This window comes from Panthera pardus, unplaced genomic scaffold (assembly GCF_024362965.1).
Source record: "Panthera pardus isolate Hobbes unplaced genomic scaffold, ASM2436296v1 HiC_scaffold_26, whole genome shotgun sequence".
NCBI lineage: Eukaryota > Metazoa > Chordata > Mammalia > Carnivora > Felidae > Panthera > Panthera pardus.
Window position 1 is genome coordinate 6,205,056 of NW_026526832.1, and position 26,517 is coordinate 6,231,572.

General features: G+C 39.3%; 1 protein-coding gene across 6 annotated transcripts in view; it reads right to left on the reverse strand.

Moving 5' to 3' along the window:
* MTA3 (metastasis associated 1 family member 3) overlaps window positions 1-26,517 on the reverse strand; it is a 222,042-nt gene that overhangs the window by 25,571 nt on the left and 169,954 nt on the right. For 5 of the 6 annotated variants that reach the window (XR_008418028.1, XM_053890979.1, XM_053890977.1 and 2 more), the window contains 5 exons: window positions 17,430-17,504; window positions 15,160-15,218; window positions 9,964-10,088; window positions 5,849-6,000; window positions 4,678-4,900 (listed from right to left, as the gene is read on the reverse strand). Coding sequence is in view for 5 of the 6 variants with exons in the window: in XM_053890979.1 (XP_053746954.1) it covers window positions 4,678-4,900; window positions 5,849-6,000; window positions 9,964-10,088; window positions 15,160-15,218; window positions 17,430-17,504 (634 nt within the window). In the remaining variant the exon portion in view is untranslated. The remainder of the gene's footprint in view (window positions 1-4,677; window positions 4,901-5,848; window positions 6,001-9,963; window positions 10,089-15,159; window positions 15,219-17,429; window positions 17,505-26,517) is intronic. The other variant, XM_053890978.1, reaches the window with a different exon arrangement.

A 26,517-nucleotide genomic window follows, 5' to 3' on the forward strand; every position in this document is an offset into this window, starting at 1 on the left:
TTCTCTCTCTACCCACCCCTCCCTCTTCCCCTCTCCCCTGCTTGCTGTAGCTAGTTGTTTTCTTTTTTAATGTTTATTTATTTTTGAGATGGGGGAGTAGAGAGGCAGAGACAGAGGGAGACAGAGGATCTGAAATGGGCTCTGCGCTGACAGCAGAGAGCCCGATGTGGGGCTCAAACTCATGATGAACCGTGAGATCATGCCTTGAGCCGAAGCTGGATGCTTAACTGACTGAACCATCCAGGAACCCCTCACGGTCTCTAAAAAATAAAATTAAAAATTAAAAAAAGCCAGGTGCAGAACAATGTGGACATTAACATCTGTATTAAAACACAAAAGGAATACACCTCCTTAGACTGGTATAGATACACAGAGTATCTCTGGATACTTTACATGCTATGACAACATTTACACTCTGAAGGTGGTAGAAACGGGAATGACAGTAAGATTTGTAACCACTTTTGTATCTTTAGAAAAATTTAAAGTGTCCATTCAGAAATAAATTTTTATTACAAATAAACTACCCCAAATACCAAAACTATTCTCTCCTAATACTGGAATTTGAAAATTTCACACAACTTTATATAAACTTTTGCTGAGAAATCCCTAGGGAAAAAACTCATAAAATATATATTAACAGCTTCTGAATACAGGCCCTTGGGATACTTCCAAAGTTGAATTAGCATCTTCAAACATACAAAAGTGGCTCCAGGTGTCTCTCGAGGAGCGTCATACTAGGGAATGATGGTCATTCAAGTCACAAACCAGTGAGTCACCCACGCAAGCTACCAAGGTGGCAGGTCAACTGCTTGGATCCGCTCCCCTTGGCACTTTAGCTTTATCTATGGAATGCTGCTCATAGAAACCTCAGTTTCTGAGGATCCTGAATCTCAAGCAGTAACCCTGTGCTCATCAGGTGTTGGGTGATTTTATAAATCTTTGATAAAATCATCGGGGAGCTCAGTGGTAACGTCTGATGGCAATAACAAAGGAGGAACACCATTATCATACTGTGGCTTTCTTACTGGGTGGGGTGGGGTGTCAAGGGGGAGAAGAGACAGGCTGTCTGAAACTTGGCAACCCATGCTGTTGGTCTGCAAATCTTGTCAAGGACACAGTACTTCTCTTTCTGCAACGTTTTGGTTTTTGGTCTACCAGTCCATGTTTAATAGCCACTATCTATGTGGTAGAACTGGCTGAGGAATTGTGTATTAACGTTAGTAATAAGTAATAGTAAATGTTAGTAAGTACTAAGTCATGGACTTATTATATATTTACATATAAAGGTGTATCATCGGGGCACCTGGGTGGCTCAGTTGGTTAAGTGTCCGACTTTGGCTCAGGTCATGATCTCGTGGCTCGTGAGTTCGAGCCCCAAGTTGCGCTCTGTGCTGACAACTCAGAACCTGGAGTCTGCTTCGGATTCTGTCACTCTCTCTGCCCCTCCCCCCACTCACGTGGTCTCTCTCCCTCTCAAATATAAATATTAAAAAAAATTTTTTAAGTGTATTATTAAACAAATAGATATTTGGGGGAATTTGGTTTTTTAAAAAAATCACCTTCTGGGGTGCCTGGATGGCTCAGTTGGTTGAGCATCCAATTTTGTTCATGATCTCATAGTTCATGAGTTCCGACCCCATATCAGGCTCTGCGATGATAGTGCAGAGCTTGCTTGGGATTCTCTCTCTGCCCCTCCCCTGCTTACTCTCTGTCTTTCAAAATAAATAAACTTAAAAAATAAAAATAAAAAATCACCCTCTCTCTATAGATCTCATATGTATATATTTTTAAACATGTTGATCATACTATATACTTAAGTTTTTAAAATTGTTTTTTAAAATAGGAAATGTACTCCCAGGGCTCAAAGGTGAAAACGTATAAAAGGATAAACAGGAGGAAGTCTCCTCTCCACACCTTTGCCTTAGCCTCCCAGTTTCCCTTCCCACAGATACTATTACTTCTTACATTTTCTCTGTGATACTTTATGGATATACAAAGATTCCCCTTTTTACTCTACCGTTTTAATAGTTTTCCTAATGAAAATAAAGGCCAGAGGGTGCTATTTTAATAATAAAAAAACCCCCAAAAAACAAACAAAAAAAACCCAAAAACATTTTCTCTAAAAGGATCAACTTGTTAAGCACCAAGTTACGATTATGATCTGCACCATCTGAGAATTTATCTCATTAGCTCTTCACTTCACTCTTATGCAGTCTGTCACCCCATGAACTCTGGCTAGGACACTGTCTGTGATGATGGGGTTGCCAAAGCCAGAAGCCATGGGAAGGGTCAGCTTGTACAATGCTTAGAACTCTCAAGTTCCCAAGGAAAACGATTTACCTTCGAAATATTATGAAGAATTATTCTAAAATGCATCAACGAGAGCTCTTGATCCATCAATATCTATAGAATTACAGACTTTCATCTGATCTGAAAGTACATCCATACTGCATCATAGGGATTCTTAACTTTTTTTGAGGAGGGATGGGGGGGGTCACCATTGCCCTTGAGAAACCAAGGAAAGCTTACTAAAAACATAAATACACCTATACATTCCCACTGGACCAAAGACATGGTTGCCTCCAGACATCAGGTTATTAACATCTCATTTTCTCTGTAACAAGCCAAGATCAAGGACCTGCTGAGGAGGTTTTAACAAGGTACATATAAGAAGGGAGAAGATGGTGTAAGAATCAATTAGACGCTAGAAGAGTTCATTAGTTGCCTGTCTGAAAAAAAAAAAAAAATAGATGGCTGCTAAAACTTTGTAATTTTAAATTTCAAGGTAAAACTATTCTGAAAATCTGATCCTATACGTAACTTGACCAATGAAGCAAAATACACAATAAAATATGCTCCTTGAATCTCATCACAAAATGACTCTGTTATTTTATTATTATTATAACTATATGTTTATAGAAATTAAAACACATGTAATTTAACCTTGGACCCCTCCCCCCAACTTTTTTTAGCAGCATGGCCTTTCAATTGAGAATACATAAAATGAGGTAACAGAAAAATACATTTCACTGAAGAATAATCAAAATAAAGGAAACCTGCAAATTTACTGGGGGACTAATGGAAGAGCCATGGGAAATAGAAGCTTCCTCAGCTGCCAATTTAGTTGATGATGAATTCTCTTCCATTCATTGGAACAAACAGGATTTTGGATCCTGGCCAATTTTAATGGAAGAATTTCATTCATTTCTTCTCATGTTTTATTATCCTGTTTAGTTAAGAAATTATATAAATGTGTTTTAAATCAGCTAAGCAGTTTAGATGAATGTAAGTATTTTCCAGTTTCTTAAGATGGGTAAGAAAGTGATAAGAGCATAAATCCATGAATTCAGAAATGCTAGCATGAAATTTCCTATCAGCCTAAGTTCCAAATATACATGAGTCTAATGTAGCTAAATTTCCCTCCATGGGACTCAAGAGAGTACTACCATTTTCCACTCTCTTTACACAGCACTTTTCTTCTCCTTGTAAAGCTTTTACCTGTAAGTTGTAAAGCCTTTCAACCATTCTGCTGAAAATCACCTTTAAGGAACAAAAAATGATTTTCAATCATCACTCCTTAAATGGATATCCTCTTTAAATCAAAATGGAACATCTCATAATAAATTTCTTTTCTCACAAAGAAAAAGCATCTACTCGATGTTTATAAGATTTCCTCTCTGTTAAGCCAGACAAGTTTTCTCATCCTTCAGGGGAAGAAGTTGCATGGTCTAACATGTCCGCCAGGCATGTGACTAAATGTAGCAAGGCTAGAATCAGAGCCTAACACACAAATTATGGACACATTTTAGGGGCACATGGTAATAACAGAACCACCCACAATTCACTGATATATATATAAAACCTTTGTTCTAAGCAAAAAAATGAAACATAAGCAAGACTGAACATGTTGGAAATGAGAGTAACAGTCATGGAAATGTTACACGGTAATATATGTATGATTATGAAATGGAAACCAAATTGGACAAATAGAAAGAATGCTCAGCCACAAATATGGTCACTAGCCTATAAAAACTAAATACAAATGTTCAGAAAATGCACCCACAGACACTCAAGTTCATTTACAATTTGTTAAATCTTCAAAGAATTGTGGTGTTTGTAATGCAGCTTTGTGAATTTCCATAATACTGTAGAACTGTAAAAGGTTCGTGGGAAAATGAGAGGTTTACAAAGACAGGCAATTTCTAATTAGCGTAAATTGGCAACTTTTATTCAAACCTAACGAAGCCAGGTAAGACCAGACTGCATGTCTCAACCCTGGAGTTGCGCTGTGACGCCATCCTTAGGGATTACATGGCGACACTACCTTACGGGTGAAAGCGTCTCTTCAGTAAGGGTTCTTAGGCACTTCCATCACAAAACCTCACTGGGCAAGGGCACCTCCCACCAATTCTCTGCCGGGCACTATTCTCTCTGCAGAGGGACTGCGAGAGATTTCAGGGTGTCCTTTTCAGGTTGGCATGATACAAATGGCAGCAGACAAAAACAATGTTAAAAAAATAAACCAAATAAAAGGCTGTACACAAGAACTTATGTTTATTGCAAACAAACAAACAAACGAACAAAAAAAAAAAAACAAAAACAAAAAAGAGAGATAGAGAAGGAGAGAAAATGGTCAGAAGCACGACACATAAGGTTAAGAATTTAAAAGCATCTTACATTCTGCCCTAATGGCAGCATAATTAATAGGAACAAACGGCCGTCTTGCTGCCTGCCGCAGCCGAAGGGTATTTTTGCAGACCTGACGAGCAAATTTTGTGAAATATGTAGTGTGAAGGAAGAAAGCTTGGCGGGTCTTCACTGCAGACTTGGGGCTCCCAGTGTTTCGAACTGGCATCCCCTGCATGGCCTGGCGAGACACATGACTCCTGACACGAGGGTCCTGCAAAATCAGACACCAATGGACATGTGAAAACCAGAATGCTATTTGCATCAGGCTCAAAAGAAAAGGCAATTTTAAATTTTTCCACTGAACTTAATACTGTACCCCCACAGGAGAGAATTTAAAAGTATGCACTTTTGGGAAGAGGGTCGGGGAGGTGGGAGGGTGTGTGATCGTATTTTTGTTTTTTAAGTTTTTATTTTAAACACACAGTGTTACATTAGTTTCAGGTGTACAACAGAGTGATTCCACACTTCCATACATCACCCTGTGTTCATCACAAATGCACTCTTTCCAGTATTTCTGTCTTTAAATGGACCTTAACAATCCAAAATCACATTCGCAACAGTAAAAAGTTGCCAAAGGTGTTTTTAAATTATCTTATTTTTTTAATAGTGAAGGAGTCCTGAAATCCTGTTAGCCCTTAAAGAGAAGTCTCCCTCTGAAAGACATAGGTCTATAGACGTAGACATTGCCTGATATCTGCAACCTACAAGAATTTTACCAAAATTGTATTTCAACTCAAGATTGAGTCCATACCACTTTCTCGTCCCTCTATGATAGCCCAGGGCAGAAAAAAGGTTCAATTTGTATTTATTACTTTATGTAGTAAGGCATAGTTTCAACAGTATTCAAAGGTTGCAAACTGTTTTCAAAAAAGCACTTAAAACATTAAATTTGCAAGCTTTCTACTTACGCTAACACCTCCCACACACATTGTTCTTTTGTCTGAGTAATCACACAAGACCAATATTTTGAATACCTGAAAAAATCTGATATGTCCCTGCCTCTCTCTCCACGCCCACCTTAAATCTTGTGGTGCTATGTTTAGTTATAAAAAACAGCTTTGTTTGTTTTTAAGTGATCCTATACTGTACTTCTGTTTCCAAGGAGTGACCTAGCCATTGAAATGACATTTCTCAACATAAAAGACTATTGCTCATATACCTCTGTAGTTGGGCTGGGAGATAACTTCTCTTCTTCTGACTGGGTGGGCATTTTCAGGCCTCCGTATTTTTTCCAATAGAGCCAACAGGTTGCACACAATCTACACTGCATATTAGGTGGGCCCCAAGAATACCACTGATGAGACTGTGTAGCTAAAGATAGAGGAAAAATAGAAAAAACAAAGAATGCTATATAATTTGTAACATTAATACACCTACCATCAAATATTTTAAAAAATATTCCAAAGCCATATTTAGCTTACAATGTTATTTTTCTTTCCCCAGTCCACCCAAACATAAAAGTCTAATACACACATGTAGTTTTCAAGATTCAGAATCCATTAAACCTTTTATTTCTATATATATGAGTGTCTGTGGCTCCTGTTAAAAGAGGCTATTAGATGAAGTATCCTATATAATATGCTGTGCTATCACTGAGGGAGTTTTGTTGATTAAAAATACTCTCTACTGTGTACATTTCTGGAAATAAGTTACCAGAAAGATCATTATTATTAGATTAATGTTTAAAGTCTAAATCTAGGTTTCCAAATTGATGGTTCAGAAACTACCTCAGAGTTTAAGGTGCTCAGAGGGGCCCCAGTGATTAGGGCAGGAATCTGTCAGAAATGGGTATGGGGGGCAACCGGGTGGCTCAGTTGGTTAAGGTCCAACTCTTGATTTTGGCTCAGGTCATGGTCTCACAGTTCATGAGATGGAGCTCACAGCATGGAGCCTACTTGGGATTATCTCTCTCCCTTCTCTCTTTCTCTCTCTCAAACTTAAAAAAAAGAATGAAATAGGTATCTGTTTTCCATTTCATTATTTTAATCAATGAGCAAAATAATTATTTTAATATTTCTCCCTTTCAAAACAGAATACCTTTCAAAACTGTAAGTCCAGATCAAGTGAGCATAGCAGCCAAGATCACAGAATGCTTAAGACCTAATAACTCGGCTGATTTATCACTTAGCTAAACACCGCAAGCCTGTGTCGGTTTTGTTATGCAGTTTGAATTACTGCCACATGACATTTAAAGTATTCTATTCTCACAATGGATGAGAAGTTTACGACAGAAAACACTGACACTGAAACATTAAGTTAATGAGGTACATAAAAATTATTATAATTCTGTGAGTTTGCCTTGGAATACTCTTCCTCTTGCAAGTCACCTTCATCAGGTCAAAATGTTCAAATAGCATATCAAGGTGCCAAATAACACCTCACAAGTCAATATCAAAAAGATAAAATATACTGACCATTATAATCAAACTGCTTCTTTTTTAAAATTTTTTTTTTTTCAACGTTTTTTATTTATTTTTGGGACAGAGAGAGACAGAGCATGAACGGGGGAGGGGCAGAGAGAGAGGGAGACACAGAATTGGAAACAGGCTCCAGGCTCCGAGCCATCAGCCCAGAGCCTGACGCGGGGCTCGAACTCACGGACCGCGAGATCGTGACCTGGCTGAAGTCGGACGCTTAACCGACTGCGCCACCCAGGCGCCCCATAATCAAACTGCTTCTTAGTTGTTGTTTTTAAAAAATTTTTATTTCAGAGAGAGAGAGAGTGCAAGTGGGGGAGAGGGAGGGAGGGGAGAAAGAGAGAGGCAGAGAGGAGGAAGAGGAGAGAGACAGAGAGAGAGAATATCTCAAGCAGGCTCTACACTCAGCACAGAGCCTGACATGAGGCTTGATCCCATGATCCTAGAATCATGACCTGAGCCTAAAATCAAAAGTCAGACACTCAACCAACTAAGCCACCAAAGGTGCCCCAAAGTCCTTCTCAGTTTATTGAGAATAATACTGTATACATATCACGTGTTATTTCTGGTGGACTCCTTGCAGATAGCAGGACCTTCCCTTTTATAATTTGAAACATTTAAGTCAAATAAGTTGATTTTTATTAACACGAATTTTAAGAATCCTAAATATTAGGCATGGACCTATTTTGGATTCTGAATATGAAATTTCACTCATATTTAAAGATACATTTTTACTCATGCCATGTCATTTTAATGTTTATCAACAAACATCTTTCCCCTTGCATAATTAACTCAAATTAAAAAGTGACAAAAAGAAAAAGTGACAAAAAGAAAAAAATTTTTATTTCAGAGAGAGAGAGAGAGTGCAAGTACCATATAAAGATAAATTTTACATGTATAAGATACATTTTATGATAAATATTACTTAAGGAGTCTATAAAAATATTAGAAAATAAAAACTGCTTATTTTTCATACACGCATAAAAATGACAGAATAATTATTTTAAGGGATATGTGAGACTACATGAGTCTAAAAGGGGTAAGACAGATTAGGGGTGCCTCGGTGGCTCAGTCGATTGAGCGGCTGACTTCAGCTCAGGTCATGATCTCGCGGTTCACAAGTTCAAGCCCTGCGTTGGGCTCTGTGCTGACAGCTCAGAGCCTGGAGCCTGCTTCAGATTCTGTATGTCCGTCTCTCTCTCTCTCTCTCTGCCCCTCCCCTGCTCATGCTCTGTCTCTCTCTTTGTCAAAAAAAAAAAAAAAAAAAAAAGACAGATTAAGCCCCAATTTGTTTGTAGGATTTTTATTTTCATTTAAATATACATAAACTTCAATATCTAAGAGTTTCCAATTCAAAGGCATCCATGATGCAACACATAGAAAATTTTGACCAGAAGAATCTAATATTCCCAAAACAATTCCCTTTTGTGCTTCCGTGGTACCGAGAAATGGTTAGGCATGTACCATTTCTATGAAGTTGGCAATTTGACTCACACTTTCCTTGGTTTCAGGTAAGATAATTATATGACCTAGTTTTAAAAGTCTTTTCTAGACTTTGAAATCTTAAAAAATAAATAAATAGAAGTATTTTTCTAATGCTGAAGCTTGGCGTAGAGTATGGAGCAGAGGCACAAGTGTTCTTCATTCCTACGTCCTGAGGGCAGTAAGCTATGTTTATCCTTCCAAAGAGCTGCTGAGAGACAAAAACTGGGCACCGAGTAGCCTTTCAATAAAATTAGTTTCTTTCCCTTCCAGGCCACTTTGACTGTAAGGAAATATAGATTATAATGTCACTAATGTCCATTAAGAGATTATGTGGTTGTTTGAGATTTTATTTTGTAAATTTTATTTATTTTGAGAGAGAGAGAGAGAGAGAGAGAGAGAGAGAGAGAGAGAGAGAATGCTCACGCGCTTAGGGGAGAGGCAGAGAGAAAGAAGGGAATCCCAAGCAGGCTCCACACTGTCAGAGCAGAAGAGCCTGACTTGAGGGTCCATCTCACGAACAGATCATGACCTGAACTGAAATCAAGAGTCAGACACCCAACCAACTGAGACATCCAGGCGCGTCAAGATTTTAAATAATGTAAAAATATAAAAAGTGAGGGGTGCCTGGCTGGCTCAGTTGGTACAGCATGAGACCCTTTACCTCAGGGCTGTGAGTATGAGCTCCATGTTGGGTGTAGAGATTACTTAAAAAAAAAAAATCTTAAACACACACACACACACACACACACACACACACACACACACACACACACAGTAAACCAAAAAAAAAAAAAAGGCAAGATAAAAAAAACCAAAAGTGTACCAATTACTTCATCTCACCAGACCAATTTAACATCCGGATCAAATATAATGTCTGTCAGTGTCTGACAGGTTTTGACATGGATAAACACCAATAAATATACTGGGGCCCTGAAAGCAAAAGCAAAAGCAAACACCCTAGAACAGCATCTCCCAAACCAGTGCATTCTGAGGGAACCTGGTCTGAGGATTAGAAATAGCAGTTTATCCACACACAGGTCTTTCTGACAGGATTTTCTGGAGCCTTTAATTTGTCAAAGTGTACTAAGAAACTCCAAAATTGGATTTGCTATATTCTGTGGGGCTGTGGCTTGCACAAAGCTAATAACCACTCTGCGGCTTAGCAAACACGGCTGCGGAATACTCAACCAACACAGGACTCCACAGGAGCAAAGCAAAGCAAACTCAATAGCGAAATACAGCGTTCAGGCGGACGGGCATGTATTCGTTCCGCTGCTCTCTGAGCAGCACCGTGAAAGGACACCCCCCACCCCTCAATGCCACCGCAAATGTGCCTCAAGGAGAGAAGAAAGGCCTGCTGGAGAACTCTTACCGTAGCAGCTCTCACAGGCTCGCCCTAGGAGGGGGTTCTGTGGCTGGAATGTGGTCCCCACGGCTCCATTCACGGCACCAGGTTTGCCATTGCTGGCGGATATTTGGTTGGGATTTGGTTTGCTGCTTTCAATGAAATATAAAGGGAGGTGATAAAAATGACTTGTATAACAAGGCAAAAGTCTCTGTATCTCATCGTCGACTTAACTACATATAAACATCTGAAGGTTTAGTAAATAAGAAATAAGCTGGTAAAAATAAGGTGTTAAAATGAACTCAAACCATTCATTTTTGCAAAACAAGGCCCTGTAAAAACCAATCTCTTATGCCTGATAGAAAATAAATAGGGCCATTGGCTCTTCTCCATCCAAATACAATTTCCTTAGAACACCTTCTGCTGCTTTTAAAAGATACAAGTTCCTAAGCTTTATTACATGAAGCTTTATTATCATGAAGTCTCCTAAGAATAAAAGATAATTTTCGGGGTCAAATAAATGAAGCCAAAGCAGAGTGTTGTGTTTAGAGAAAACCACTGTGCCATCCCTGCTGCAGGTGTGAAAGCTGCAGACTCTGTGCGTTGTTGGCTCTTGAGTGGAAGCTGTTGGCATTTCAGGAGATTTAACCGGTTATGATAATAATTTCTACTGCTACATTTCAATTTTTATGAGGAAGACTACAATAGCACTTTAAATTAGGAAAGCCAACACAATTTATTTTGAGTTTTTCCTTTTAAGAAAAAATTTTAGGAAGAGGAAAAAGGAGACACCTATCAAGTATCTACATGAAAATTTCCCAGGCCATCCTTCCTTAGAAATAGGTAGCCCAGATTACCTTGTACTTACTGTGCAAACACGGCTAACTTTTCCCCGTGTAGGGTAAGCTAATTCCCCTGCTTATAAAGCCGGGCCTAAGAATACAACACAGGTGCACATGACATGTTCTCAATAAATTCATAGTTCATTAAACATATTTATTCAGTGCCTCGTAAACAAAAGTGCCTGACCTCAAGGAGCTTTCATTCTAGAGGAGCTTCCACTTCTATTTACTAGACAGAAGACAAGCAAAATAAATAAAGTGGCCAACTATTTGTCAGCAATGAATGCTGAATGACTAAATGCAGATTATAGTCTATGTCCCCACAGCTACTGAAATAATGAGAGTTCACAATTAACAACACACTTGGAGTTTCAACACAGAGTTGGCTCAGGAGTTTCCTCTTTGCTGTTCTCTGTTTGTTCAATTCCATTTACCAGTGAAAGCCTATTGTATAAACTTGGCCTGATGGCAAATTACGATTTCTTTCTGGCATTGGTACCGTAACTCTTAGGTGATACCTCTCTGCCACCCCAGAAGAAATCATTTAACTCCGTGTGCACTGAGGTCCCTATTCTGTAACAGGGCTATTATTTACACTTCTAACCTGTGCCAGCAATGTGTTTTCAAGACAATTCGTTTTTTAAAACATATTTTAAACAAGACAGAATGCATTTTTCTTCTTAAAGTTTGCAGCTGAAAACATACACAACTAAAAGTGGTGATTTATAATGACTAAGATTTCTAAGGGTGTGTAATAATATTCAATTTAAAAAAATCTACTATATATAGATAGAAGTGATGGCCCTTTAAATCAAATGACTGGTATCAGAAGGCTTCCCCCCAAATATGAAAATTTCTGACATTTAAACCCGGGCTAAATATATGTGTTAAAAAAGAGCTAATACAAATTCACAATTGAGCTGCCTTAAGCAAACACAATTTTAGTTGTTCAATTGAATTTTGAATGTTATTTGACTGAATAAACCACTGATCTTCATTATAACTGTAAAAGGAGAACAAGTGTGCAAAGACTCAATGAATATAGATGTGTGAATCACTTAAAATTAGTTCTGCAAATTCAAGTACCTACAGGTTAATTCTCAGGTGACCAACGAGGTCAATGCAACCATTTGAATAAACTTACTCTAAGACAAACATACCAAAAAAAGTTTTTAAAGCTGCATTATATGAAACTGCCCTTTAATCTAATACCCAAACCTCTCTTCCCTCATCTGTATTCCAGATTCTACCCCTAGTGCCCTCCTGAGAATTTTGTACATTCAGTTCTCTTTCCTGGACCCTACTCATGGTCATGTAAACCTATTTCTCCTACTTCAAAAACTCCCGGGGCGCCTGGGTGGCTAAGTTGGTTAAGCATCCAACTTCAGCTCAGGTCATGATCTCACGGTTCATGAGTTCAAGCCCTGTGTCGGGCTCTGTGCTGACAACTCAGAGCCTGGAGCCTGCTTTGGATTCTGTGCCTCCCTCTCTCTCTGCCCCTCCCTGCCCCCCTTGCTCTCTCTCAAAAATAAACATTAAAAAAACAAAACAATCAAAAAAACCTGTTACTCTTTTCCAACCAGCCCCTCAAAGAGCTCTCTCAACTGACCTTTCCAGCCAGTTTCGTTGAGTGCTGCTAGTCCTGTCTGCAGTTCCTTAGTTCATATGCAGTCTTCACCATTACATTATGGATGACCAGTGACCTACCTCCATGTTGCTAAATTCCCAGGCTATTTTTCATCAACATCTGACATAATTAATTAATCTCTTTCCCTCCTTGAAATACACTCCTCTCTCAGCTTTTGTGATAATGCACACACCTTGCTGTCCTACTTTATTGAAATTCTGGATTTCCTCAAGCTTGGTCCAAGACCCTTTTATCTTATTCTTCCTCCGAATAAAGCTCATCCATGGTTTCAAACACAATATTATATGCTGATGGAGCTCAAATTTCTATCTCTAGCGCAAAACTCTCCCCTGAGCTTAAGACCAATATATCCGACATCATATTCAACACCTCCTTTTGGGATAGAGCAAATTCAGAATGACCTAACTTGCTTCTCTGCCAGCGTCTTAGCTTGGCGAAGAACACAGTAACCCACCTTGTTGTGCTGGCCAGAAATCTGGGACTCTAGCTTGCTATTTCCCCTCTGCCCCTCCATACAAGTCAATCACCTCCAAGTGGTAGACCATTTCCAGGGCCACAACCCCAGGTCAAGCTACTGTCATCTTTCTTCTCTAAGAACTTCAAAATTGGTCTCCTTACATCCACTATTACTCCCCTTCCCCAAACCGTTTTCCAAAATATAGCCAGTGATCTTAAAGTACAAATTTGGTCATGACACTTTCCTGTTTAAAATCTATTTCCACTGTTCATCAGATGGGTAAACCCTGGCCCCTGCCGACCATACCTGCCTCCCATACCTCACCAGTCTCTTTATAAAAGCTCTACTGCCTTTCTCTCGGCTCCTAAACTATGTTCTGCCCCTTCCAATCTCAGGATCCCCTTGACCTGGAAAGCCTGTACCAACTGGTTAATTCTTCTTCCTCCTCCAGAGTTCATTCAAACTCACTTCCACAAGGAATCTTGCCTGTCAGCATCAACAGAGTCTGGTCCCCTGGTGCAAATTCTCATAAAAGCTATTCTGTTCTTCTCCATTACAGTACTTGTCACACTAGGCAACTGTTTGGCATCTGTCTTCCCCACACTAGAATGAAGCCTGTCTTCTTAACCTTTCTATCTCTAGTACTGAACAAAGTGCTCTGCATATAGAAGCCTGCCAGGCTCAAAAGAATGATAGCATAACGTAATTCTCAATCTATTATTTGTTTCAAAATACTCGATTTCACAGTTAATTGTGAAATTCGTCAAAGGACTCAGATTCTTATCCAACTCACTGTAACTTCATACCTTCTATTTAGATAAAGATTTATGTAACTTTTTTTCAAGTTATGACTAGAAACTGTCGTGATCTTCAAAAACCATTCACTTAGATCAGGTTGGCATTGTAAATATTTTAAGTTCCGTGGGTATTACAATTTCTGTCAAAACCACTGAACGCTGCCACTGAAGCACGAAAGCAGACATAAGCAACACATAAATGAATGAGTATGGGTGTGTCCCAACCACACTTTCTTTACAAAAACAGGCGTCGGGTCAGATATGGCCTGCAGACTAGAGCGTGCTGGCCTTTGACTTAAATTGAGACTCCCACAAAGTCAATGCAAAACATAACAGAAACAATTATCTGGGTTAGTAGGTGAAAACTGGCTAAACGTACTTTTCCTTTGCTGTGACAGCACCACAACGCACAAGAAAGCTGCCACACTTGTCTCTGAAAATCTGACACATGAATCATAACACTGTTCTCTTTGGGGAGTCGCTCTTTTACCAATTACTCAAATAAAATATCCTAAAATACTGGAAACTACTGCAGAAGGGACATTACCTCTCTGAATAAAAATTATGAATCCTGTCAATTACATGTTATCTGCCTTGAGATAAAAAAATCATTAAAAAAAATCACAATTCATGGTCTATGAGGCCTCATACATATATATAAATATGTATTAATATATCAAAATTCAATAAACAAAATGCTATGTATAAAACAACTACACTAAACACAGAGTGAGAAAAATCTTGGAGCAGTAGATAGCACTTTGAGAAAATTTCATTTTAAACCCCAAAGAACCTAGTATAGCACTAGGTGCTTGATAAACCAAATTTTCCTGAACAAATGAACAACGAACTCTAAAGATCTCAAAAAAAAAAAAAAAAAAAAAAAAAAAAAATTACAATTCATTTAAAATGTAGCAAATGAAAAGCAAACCGGCATTCATTTTGATATGATAGTGATTTCTAAGCCCCCAAAATGATGATAGAACACCAGCCATGTGAGACAGCTGACATCTATTCATTACTCATCCAACAAAGTATGGTTCTTACTGCTTTCTCTAACCCTTCTCCCAAGCAAACAATGTAAAATCCTCCACCAAATCAACACCCTCAAAAAGGCAATGTGAACTACCCATCCCCCAAAACTCCGTTCCATAACATAGTTTCAAAAGCTGCTTAGCTTTCTGAAACACATTTGTTTCAAGTAATAGAGTTTCACAGGTTAGTTTTCTGATGCTTTCCCTGCAACGTTCCTAGAAGTATACTGTGGGTATTTTATTTTCCCTTTAGTCCTTTTGTCTCCTTGGGGGACAAAAAAAATCACTGTCGTGGTATAATGGAAAGCAAGTCTCATGCTTTGTAGTGGAAGAAAATAAGATACACAAAGAAATCCGAATTTAGCTGAAACTGACCACAATTACATATTTTGTTTTGATAGAATTAATACCATGACAAATATTTAAAAAGATTTCCATTACTTACTAAGTTGGGATATACACTTGTTTCAGTTTACTCTCAGCTTCTGCTGCCTTTAGACGTTTCTAATTCAAAAGACAGATAAAATATTTTACGTACAAGGCTAATAATTATTGCCACTTCATTGTCTTAGAAAATTCACATGAAAATGAAATATTAAAACATCGTTCGCACAAATTGCCATTTTAAGAAGGGCCTTTCCCTTCCTGTGCACGTTAAACTGCAGTGTTCTGTAAGACAACTGACTAGATTCTGAGGTTCAGACTGCAAGTATTAATAACATTTGAGACATAGGTTTTAAAAATAAAGCTGTAAACAAGTGAAGTTTCCACTGCTCCCTGAGTGAGTAAACAGGGCTCACAAGTAACCATTTTTACTTTTCAAATTTAGTTTCTACTTTCTTTACAGCCCTTCTGGGAGAAACACACACACTCTGCTTTAAAAAAAATTTTTTTTGAAAAATGATTAGTTTCCAAGGTCCATGCAAAAGAAAGAGACAACTCTCCCAAGTACAATTAAATAAACATTTATCCTCAAATGTTAAGAGATACGCAATAAACTTTAAAGCTGGCTGAACTCACATCAGATTTTAAAAGCCAAATGTAGGTAAAGGAATAGGGGAAAGATTATGTAATCATTTCCAGAAAATGATCAACACAGTAAATGAATATAAGCAAGGAAGGAAAAAAAAATACATGTTGTAGATATCCAAAAAGAAGACAAAACAGAATGTAAGGCATTCATCCACTTTCTCAATGAGGAGAAAAAAAAAAAAACATTTAAGGCGACAACTTAAAATTTTTAGAGACAGAGTAGAAATTTTTGGAAATAATTTAATTCAAAAACCACTTTTCAACCACTCATGATGCCATCATCTCCACCACCTTTAAGGGACTTTTTTTGCCCTGAAAAATTCAAGTTTCCAGAGCACATGGTCTTCACTTCTACCTATGTTGTTTAAAATAAGCACTTTTGTATTATGATGTTGACACCAGAAATTTTTCAATAAGCCATGGGTATCTCTTCATTATTCATGACCTCGACAACTCACTATGATCATTTAGTATCCAACACTTGTCACTGTGTGATCACATAACTTAGGGAAAATAATGTCTGTGTTAAACATATTTGCTCCTTTCTTTACCACCTCTAACCTATGACTAGAAGAATCTAAAAACAAGTATTGACTGAAGTCACTAAGGAAAATGTACCTTTCCCCCAAAGTAATAGTACTCAAAATAAGTAATTTAGAGATTTACCTCAACTTGGAACATTAAGGAAAGACTCAAATTAAAAGATTCCCTGCTTTTAGAAATAATTTTGGAGAAAAACTTATGCATACTACCAGACCATCAAACTAGTAAGACTAACAGTTAAGGTCAAAGATGTATATATGACACAAATGTCATCTAAGGAGGTTTTCAAAAGATCTTTTAAAATATCTCAAACTGGGAGCGCCTGGGTGGCTCAGTCGGTTAAGCGTCCGACTTCAGCTCAGGTCATGATCTCACAGTGAGTTTGAGCCCCGCATCAGGCTCTGTGCTGACAGCTCAGAGCCTGGAGCCCGCGTCAGATTCTGTGTCTCCTCCTCTCTCTGCCCTTCCCCAGCTCATGCTCTGTCTCTCTCTGTCTCAAAAAGAAATAAAAACACACAAAAAATTTTTTTAAAAAATATATCAAACTATATGGTTGATGGCATTGATCTGAATTTCTAATACTTCATAAAATGACCTCACATCTTAGGCCATTCCTATCAACTATACTCAGAAAGAGACAAAGCACCAGGCACCTGCAAGGATAATACTGCCTCTCTAGTGGTTATCTCCCCTTGTCATCCTTCCAAAATATTTATCATAGTGACTTTGAAGTCAGAAAATACTAGAACTAAAATCTTAAAACAACATCTTAAGGATGTTAAAAACAGTATAGAAAAGAGAAAGCCAACAAATTTAAAATTAAGTGTATTGCTAAGAAATACTAAGATATAGGGGCGCCTGGGTGGCTTGGTCGGTTAAGCGTCCGACTTCGGCTCAGGTCATGATCTCACGGTCCGTGAGTTCGAGCCCCGTGTCGGGCTCTGTGCTGACAGCTCAGAGCCTGGAGCCTGTTTCAGATTCTGTGTCTCCCTCTCTCTCTGCTCCTCCCCTGTTCATGCTCTGTCTCTCTCTGTCTCAAAAATAAATAAACGTTAAAAAAAAAAAAAAAAGAAATACTAAGATCTAAAAAGAAAGCTCACTTTAATGCAATAGTATTGGTAGCAGTATGAAGAAAATTACCTGCTGCACATATCGGTCAGTAGTTTTCCACATGTAATAATATTCAATGATGCTAGTCAATGATTTCCAAGGGAGCTGAAAAAATATTTAACATGATAATGAAAACAAGGCATTACCGTAGGAACGGCTTTTTTTTTTTAAGTCACGTTTTAAAAAATAATGAGGCAAATATCCACACAGAAGATTCACTCTAGGAAAAGTATTTGAGAAAACTAAAGTTAATTCTTAGCAAAGTGTACCCCAAACAAGTTACATTCAGTCAGAAACTCTAAAACAACACAGTCTATTTCTCAGCTCCCATTTTGTTACAGATGATAAACATTATGACTGATAATATTTCAGGACCTATTCAGGAAAGTTATTCTCGGGCTACAGGTGGCACTGAAGTAGCACAATGTTTAGAAATGACATTTAAATAGATTTAGCCCAAGTTACTTTAACTTCCAAAGATGCCAGCTACAACTGGGTGTTGTTTGGTCTCTGCAGTAACCGTTCTCATCTTTTCCAAAACTGCTTTATTTTCACCTATTTTGTTATAAATAAAATAAAACCTAAGCCTCTGAAAGAGTACACAGTTGAGTGTAGTCTTGCATTTGAAAAACAGGAAGCTTACCCTTTGCTATTTTCCATAATTATTCAAAACTGGCCAAATGAACGCCCACTAAGGAGACCCACAGACAAAGAATATATTCAGGAATATGTCAGTATATTCCCTCTGTAAAGGGAAATCTGTCAGTCATCCCAGATGCACATGGGAATAGATCAAACCTTCAAGCGAATGACTGTCAACGGTCACAGTTTGTAGCGGTTGCATCAGATTCTACAGATAGGTGACTCAGCACTCTCTCTGACTTCTAGCTAACTTGCCCTAATGCACCATCGGGATTAGAGAATCCAAACAGTACTTCCCAGACCCCACTGCAGCTAGAGGTCTGCTTGAAATCCATGTGTACAATATCCACACTATTCTTTAATCACCTCAACATTTCACCCACCTGTTTGCTATGAAAAGAAAACAGATGGGAGTTTTGAGAAAGGAAATTATTTTAAGCTTAACTGGGTAGCAACTCCAACAGCAGTTACGAACGTGGTCTCTTTAAAGGACCCAATCAGCACAGCCACTGGCATGTGCGTTGCAGCTAAAGCAAACAGTTTTCTACAACCCAACAAGCAATCTAATGGGAGTTGAAAGTGTCTGAGGGATGGGGTAAGGAGCCCATGGCAAGACCTCACAAGGCAAGACCTCAGAGGACAGTCACGGGCACAGTCCCCTAGGGCTTCAAGCAAGCTAAGACCTCTTCATCTGCTAACTATTCTTCACCTGAGAAACACCCCTGGCGTTCATTTATTTACCTGGAAGCCTGAGAAAAGGAAACCAAGTGACTATGTAACCTGAGCTTCATCATCAGCCAGATTTTATCTGAGCCATCAAGTCCTAATCAGCTGTGCTCAGCACCACCACTCTCTTATCAAGAAGTATAGCCCTGAAGGCACAAATGACATGTCCCAGTGTGTCTACTCCTTTTGCAGTATCATTTCTCCCTCAACCCTCATGGCTCCACAGGAGTTCCCTATGACCTGTCAAGTGAGAAGGAAAAAAATCTGAATGTGGCAGATGGCTTTGCATGATATATCGGCATGAGCCAGAATTCTGCTGCAGCATTTTGGCCCCGAGCAGGGGTGGCTCTAAAGCACAGTGAAGAAGAAAGATCCTTTAAAAGGGCAGGGCATTAGAGTCACCATCTGGTTTCCTAGTCTGAGTTGAAGGAAAGCTGGCCAGAGGTACTAATCCATACCCACTCAGGGAGAGTGGTTATCTACCTGTCACAATGATCAGGGAGGGACTTGAAAGGAAGCAGATTAGAAGGTTGGTAACAATGAGGCTTAGGAAAGAGGTTTGTGGGACAGACACTTCTTGATGGGCCTAAGTGTGAGGATCTTTATATCCCCATGTTTATCAAAGGCTCCTTCTGGAGAGGAGGGTCTCTTAACATCAAGAGGGCAAGATGATCTCTAGGGTTATCAGCCAGCCTGTTTCCCTAGCCACAATGACTGTTCAAAGGACACATCAACAAAATGGACACAGAGGCAAGCAGATTACATATGGGTACCCCTACATGGACATCCTCTCACCAAATTTGATCTGATTACTCCAGGTGTCCAGTCTGCAAGGAACAATGTACACTGGGCTTCCAACATGGCACCATTCCTGGTAACATGTCAGTCACATTAGACTCTCAGCATCCTGGAATGAACAGACATCTTGTTCTTGTTGAATAAACAATTATTCTAAATATGATTTGCCTTTTCTGCCTGTAATGCATTGGCTAGCAATACCAACCACAGACTAATGAATGACTTATTCTCACAGAACAGCTTCTAACTCAGGGCTCAGAACCCTCAGGAATAAAGGTTTGGGTTATGCTACCAAGTTGAGAACTCTGGTCATCAAAGGTACTAAGGAGAGAACATTGGGGGAATTTGATTTTGAATGCCAATGAAGGCCTCAGGATGAGTTTCAGAAAAGAGAAAGGAAGACTAAAGAAGCTATCTATATTGCCTTCCTTGTTTATCATAATTATTTTCCTTCAGCAGCCCAATTCCTTTTTTTTTTTTTTTTTTAAGAGAGTGAATGAGTCGGGGATGAGGGGCAGAAGGACGAAGAGAGAGGGAGAGGGAGGGAGAATCCCAAGCAGGCCCTAAGCTAGATAATGTCATTCCCACCTTAAAAATGAGAAGAAAACACCCAGATAACCTACAAAACCATACCGATTCTTGAGCTAATGTTACAAGACAATCAACTGAACTGGATTCCAAAGTCACTCAGTACTCAAAGACTAGACTCATGAGCTACTTTTACTTTGGCAAAGCACCAATAAATAAATAAATAAATAAATAAATAAATAAATAAATAAAGATAACAAATAAAAACAAAGTAAGAAGAAAACAGCCAAAAATTTACCAAATTATTAAAGGTCAACAGTGAGCTAGGACAACTGTTGTAGCATCTATGGGATCTCTAGACACTAGGGGAATCCATCCACATTTGCCACGGGTCTCCATCAGGTGTTCATCAGAAAGATCTGGGCCAGAGCAGGAAACCTGAGAAAGCCCCTGTTGGCGGTGATGTAATTTGCACTTGATCTTAGCTAAAAGGCCGAGAAGTGGTGGTGGTGATGTAATTTGAATCTACACAAATAAATGAAGAGGAGCAGAAGTGATAACATTTTTAAAAATAAACAACAATACATAAATAAACATGGGGGAAAAATATTTTTAAAAATCTCTTTAAAAAGATCACAGTCTAAAGCCAAAAAAGTTATAATTCACTGTGGGATTTAGAACATAGCCAGAATTATATATGACAAAAAAAGCACAAGAATGGGAGGGAGGAACTGGAAATATATTGTCACATGGTTCTTCTTCTTCTTTTTTGTTTTAAGTAAGCTCTACACCCAATATGGGTCTTGGAGCTTGAACTCACGACCTAGAGATTAAGAGTCACATGCTCTATGGATGGAACCAACCAGGCATCCCAATCACATGGTTCTTATAATCTATGTGACCTAAGTGAGTTTGATTGAAGACAGACTGTAGGACATTAAAGATGTATACTGTAAACCACTACAAAAATAAAAGTTTAATTGGTAGGTCACTAGTAGAAATAAAACTGGAATAAAAAAATTAATTTAAGGGGCACCTGGGTGGCTCAGTGGGTTAGGCATCCAACTTCACCTTAGGTCACGATCTCACAGTTAGTGGGTTCTAGCCCTGTGTCAGGCTCTGTGCTGACAGCTCAGAGCCTGGAGTCTGCTTCAAATTCTGTGTCTCTCTCTCTATTTCTGTCCTTCCCCCAACTGTGTTCTGTCTCTCAAAAACAAACATAAAAAAATTTTTTTTAATTAATTTTAAAAAGGGGAAAAGAACAAAGAACAATGGGACAAATGGAAAATTAATGGGAAGATGACTGGTTTAAACCAAAACTTGTAATATTGATAATTACATTAAAGGTAAATGGTCTAAACAATCCAAGTAAAAGGTAAAGACTGTTAGACTGGTTTAAAAAAAAAAAAGATCCTATTGTATTCAGTCTACAAAAAGCCCACTTCGAACATAAGTAAGACACAAATAAAGTGATGGAAACAAGATATACCATGTAATCAATAGAATAAAGCTGGAGTGGTTATATTAATAGACCTCACCATAAGGAATATTACCATGGATAAAGAGGCATGATGTAAAGACAAAAGGGTCAATTCATTATGAGAACATAACAGTCCTAAATGTATGTACCTAATAACAGAGATTCAACATAATTAAAGCAAAAACCTATTGTAACTGAAAAGAAAAACAGAAAAATTCACAAGCATAGCTAGAGGCTTTCAATACTACTCTCTCAACAGAACAGGTAGACAGAAAATCAGTAAGGCTCCAGAAGACTTGAACACCATCAATAAATCTGACCTAAGTAGCATTTATAGAACATTCCACCAAATAGCAAAATATCTCTTCAAGAGCACATGGAACATTCACCATAGTAAGACCATATACAGGATGAGAATCACATCTCAAAAATGTAAAATTTGATTTTTTTTACAAAGTATGTTTTCTGATCACAACAGAATTAAACTAGACTTCAGTAACAAAAATATGTGAAAAAGATGCAAATACGTGGAACTTACCTTTAAATAATCCATGAGCCAAAGAAGAAAATCAGAAAGAAAAACAAAAAATACTGATGCAATGAAAATGAAAACACAACTTATCAAAACGTGGAGACAGGCCCTGTAGTAGTTGGGCCTGCTGACGTTGAGACAGGAGCACTGAAGAAACCCTCCCACATTCCAGGCCCCACATTAAGCATAGGTAAGAATTTGATGTCTGTGAATGTTCAGATCACCTCCTATTTATTGCTTCAGTGAGGGGAGGAACCTGCCCCTCAAAACAGTATCAGATGGCCAGGACGTACAACACACGACACTGAAGACAAAACAGAGGAGTCTGACTGGTTTATTAGTCACAGATACTCACAGTCCAGGGGAAGATGACACCATGTAGGGCCACAGCGAGTCACTAGGGGCTGCGGAAGTGAGGTCCTGTGTAACAAGAGGGTGAGGTATGCCCTGGTTCTGAAGAGAGTTCCCAGGGGAAGATGTGACTGGCCTGTCTCAGTAATTCTGCAGGCTAGCAGGGAAGTGAAACCCATGAGGTTGAAGGCTGCGGGGGAGCTAGAACTGGGCAGGTGGGGAGTCTTTCCTGCTGGGGAAGGATATATTTGGCAAAAGGAGTGGAACTCACAGTGAAGTTTTTGTGGCCCAGTGAGGCTCAAAGATATCAAGGCAGCACATGAAATTTTTGGTTAGGCCTTCCAATACAGCGGTACCCTGAAGGTAAACAGAACAACCACCAAATCCAAACCTGGTCCAACTACAGATTAGATTAATATATTAAAGGACTGGGTTAAAAAGGTAAGACAGCACACATGAATAGATAGGGATTTAAACAGAGAAAAGCATAAAAAAGAAAACATAGGGGCGCCTGGGTGGCTCGGTCGGTTGAGTGTCTGACTTCAGCTCAGGTCATGATCTCACACTCCGTGAGTTCGAGCCCCGTGTCGGGCTCTGTGCTGACAGCTCAGAGCCTGGAGCCTGTTTCAGATTCTGTGTCTCCCTCTCTCTGTGACCCTCCCCCATTCATGCTCTGTTTCTCTCTGTCTCAAAAATAAATAAAAACGTTTAAAAAAAAAAAATTAAAAAAAAAAAAAAAAAGAAAACATAAATGTTAGCAAAATATGCTAACATATTTGAAGAATTCCTTTAAGAAGTTTATCAGTATACTGGACATGGCAGAGAAAATTAGTGCACTGAAAAATAGATCAATCTAAATTATAAATTATACAAACTAATACACAAAGAGTAAACCTTAGTTCTCAGAAATTCATTAAAATAATTACAAAGAAAAATATACCCAGGTGCATTGTAGTAATAATAAAACTGCTATTAAACAAACAAACAAAACCCAAAACTGAAGGTAAAGACAAAATCTTGAGCACAAAGAAAAAGAAACATTCACATACGTAAGAACTTCTCATCAGAAACTACGTAAGCCAGATAGAGATACACCTTTAGAGCACTGAAAGAGAAAAAGAAAAAAAAATGAATTCTACAAAGAATACCATTTTTGGGGTGTCTGGGTGACTCAGTCGGTTAAGCATTCGACTTTGGCTCAGGTCATGATTTCACAGTTTTTAAGTTCGAGCCCCACGTCGGGCTCTGCTGACAGCTCAGAGCCTGGAACCTGCTTTGGATTCTGTGTCTCCCTCTCTCTCTCTGCCCCTCTCCCGCTCGCTCACACTCAGTCTCTCTCTCTCTCTCTCTCTCTCTCTCTCTCTCTCTCTCTCAAAAATAAACAAACATAAAAAAAAATAAAAAGAATAGAGGACAGGAAGACAAATTTAAGATAAGGCTAAAATCACTGTCAGCTAAGTACACTCTCAACAAATGATTACAAGAAAAGTTTCAACCTTAAAAAGATACTAGGAAAAGACAAAGCACTTCAGCACAAAGCAAGCTGAAGAAAGGAAATGACAAACATAAAAGTGGAAGTTAATGAAACAACAACAAAAATCAAGCAAGCAAAAAACTGGTTCTTTGCAAAGGTCAAAAACACCGATTAAGTCCTTGCTGGACTGATGAGGAAAACTACCAGTATCAGGAATGTGAGGGGGCATCACTACAGATCCATCCCACAGATCTTCGAAGGATAATATGAAATTAGGAACCACTTTAGAACAATAACCACTTTATAACATTTTATGACAGGAGACATCTGTCTTTGTATCCCACAGCTATGGACAATGAAAATAGCCCTGGGAGGATCAGAGTCAAATAAGAAGCTATGGCAACACAGTGGCGCAAAAGATGAAGAATAACCACAGAAAAAGGATCACCAGGGAGGTAGGCTTAGCTGAGACACCTGGAACTGGCTAAGAACAAAGAAGAAGGGTAAAGGCTATCAGTGTAAGTGGGTGCCAGTGTGGTCCACGGTGGCCCGCTCTGCAGAGGAGCCTGGCAGCCACTGCCACTGAGGATCTCGAGGACCTCAACAGCCTTCATGACAGCTGCAGACTCCCTGCCATGTGCACAGCTGAGGACTCTGTAGTATTTGTTGGCGTGGACTCCAGCAGCCTATTCTGCAGAGGAAACTGACGGCTTCTGCCACTGAGGTAACCAACAGCCACTGCTGATACTGACCTCCTAGGGAGGGAGATGCTGCTCCACCCCTCCCAGATGCTGCTGTGTCTCCACCCCAGGAACAGGGCTGCCAGCCCCCATCTCCAACCCTGTGCATATCCGGGACCCCAGAACTCTGGCCGCTCCACATGCACCCACACTTCAGACCTTGGTTCCATGGTGGTTCTGCATGAGTTCACCTCTCGGTCACCGACACCGCAGGCTAGCCAGCACACCAGACCCCAGGCTGCTGTCACTCTGGGAGCATACATGCTCCGCTCCTGGTTCTGACCCAAGCTGATCCAGGCACCACTGCCATGGCAAAGGTACCCTGAAGCCAGATCCAATGCCAAGAGGGATCCCTTCGGCAATGACACACCCCATGGGGGAGAAAGAGATCAGGAGATCCCCAGCAGCCTTCACTGCCACTGCAGACACCCAGAGAATGGGCCGTTGAGGACCCCTGCAATCTCAACCGACAACTGACCTCAGCAGATGGAACTGAATGTACACTATGCTGATGGGCCTTCCCAAGAGCTGGAACCATCATACACAAGCTTCCCACACCCTTGTATCCACGGCAGGTGAAGGTCTCTCCCTCCCCACTAAAACCAGTCTGTAAAGTCTGGTAGAGGTGACTGATCAATCAAATGCACAAACATCAGCACAAAGCTATAAGAAATACGAAGGTAAGGAAGCATGACATCACCAAAGAAACACAGTAATCTTCCAGCAACTGACCCCAAAGAAATGGAGAGCTATGATTTCCTGATAATAATTTCAAAATCATGGTTTTAAGGAAGCTCAGTGAGCTCCAGGAAAATACAGATGAAAGGGCGGGCCTATGCCGGCCATCTCCATCTTGTTCTGTGTCCTTCACCTTGACCACACCTCCTCCCCTTGAGCAACCCACCCCCCCACCTGCCTAACAGGATTCGGACCCTTCCCCAGCCAATCGGCTGAGGCCACAGCCATTACCTCACCAACTGCCCCTAGGCCCCAATAAAACCTTTGTCCTTTTGAAACTCGCTCTCCCTCCCTGGTATCTCACAGCTGTGTCGGTGCAGGTAGGGGATTGAGCTCGAGCTAGCTCGAATAAAGGCTCTTTTGCTTTTACATCGGACTCGGCTCCCTAGTGTAGTGGTCTTTGGGGATCATGAATTCTGGGCATAACAACAGATAGAACTGAAATCAGGACATAGACCCCAATACCAGGAAAACAATACACAAAATAAGTTCAACAGAGAGAAAGAAATCATAAAACAAACAAACACAAGTTCTAAAACTGAAGAATACAATGAGAAATGTAATATGGAACATCAATAATGGACATTTGTGAACTCAAAAACAGGTCATTAGAAATCATCCAGTCAGAGTGAAAAGAAGAAAAATGAAGGAAAAAGAGTATATCTAGTCAGTAGAAGGAAGGAAACAATAAAGGTCAAAGCAGAAATAAATGAAGTATAAACTAGAAAGACAAAAGATCAATGAAACTAAGAGTTCCTTTTTTGGAAAGATAAAACCAAACTGACAAACTTTAACGAGTCTAAAAAAAAAGAGAGAAGACTGAAATAAATAAAATCAGAAAGGAGAATCAGAGGAGACGTTATACCTGATACTGCAGAAATAAGAAGGAATATAAGAGACTGCTATTCACAATTATACACCAACGAACTGGATAATCTAGAAAGGATAATTGTCCTAGGAAGTTATCAATGGACTTCTCAAATAGAAATTTCCCCATTTCAAAGAGATTAAAAGCTTAATTAAAGAGAGCAATTCCATACATACAAGGACAAAAGGAAGTACATAAAAGTAGGCCAGATTATCTAGTATTTAAAATGCAAGTGAGAAAC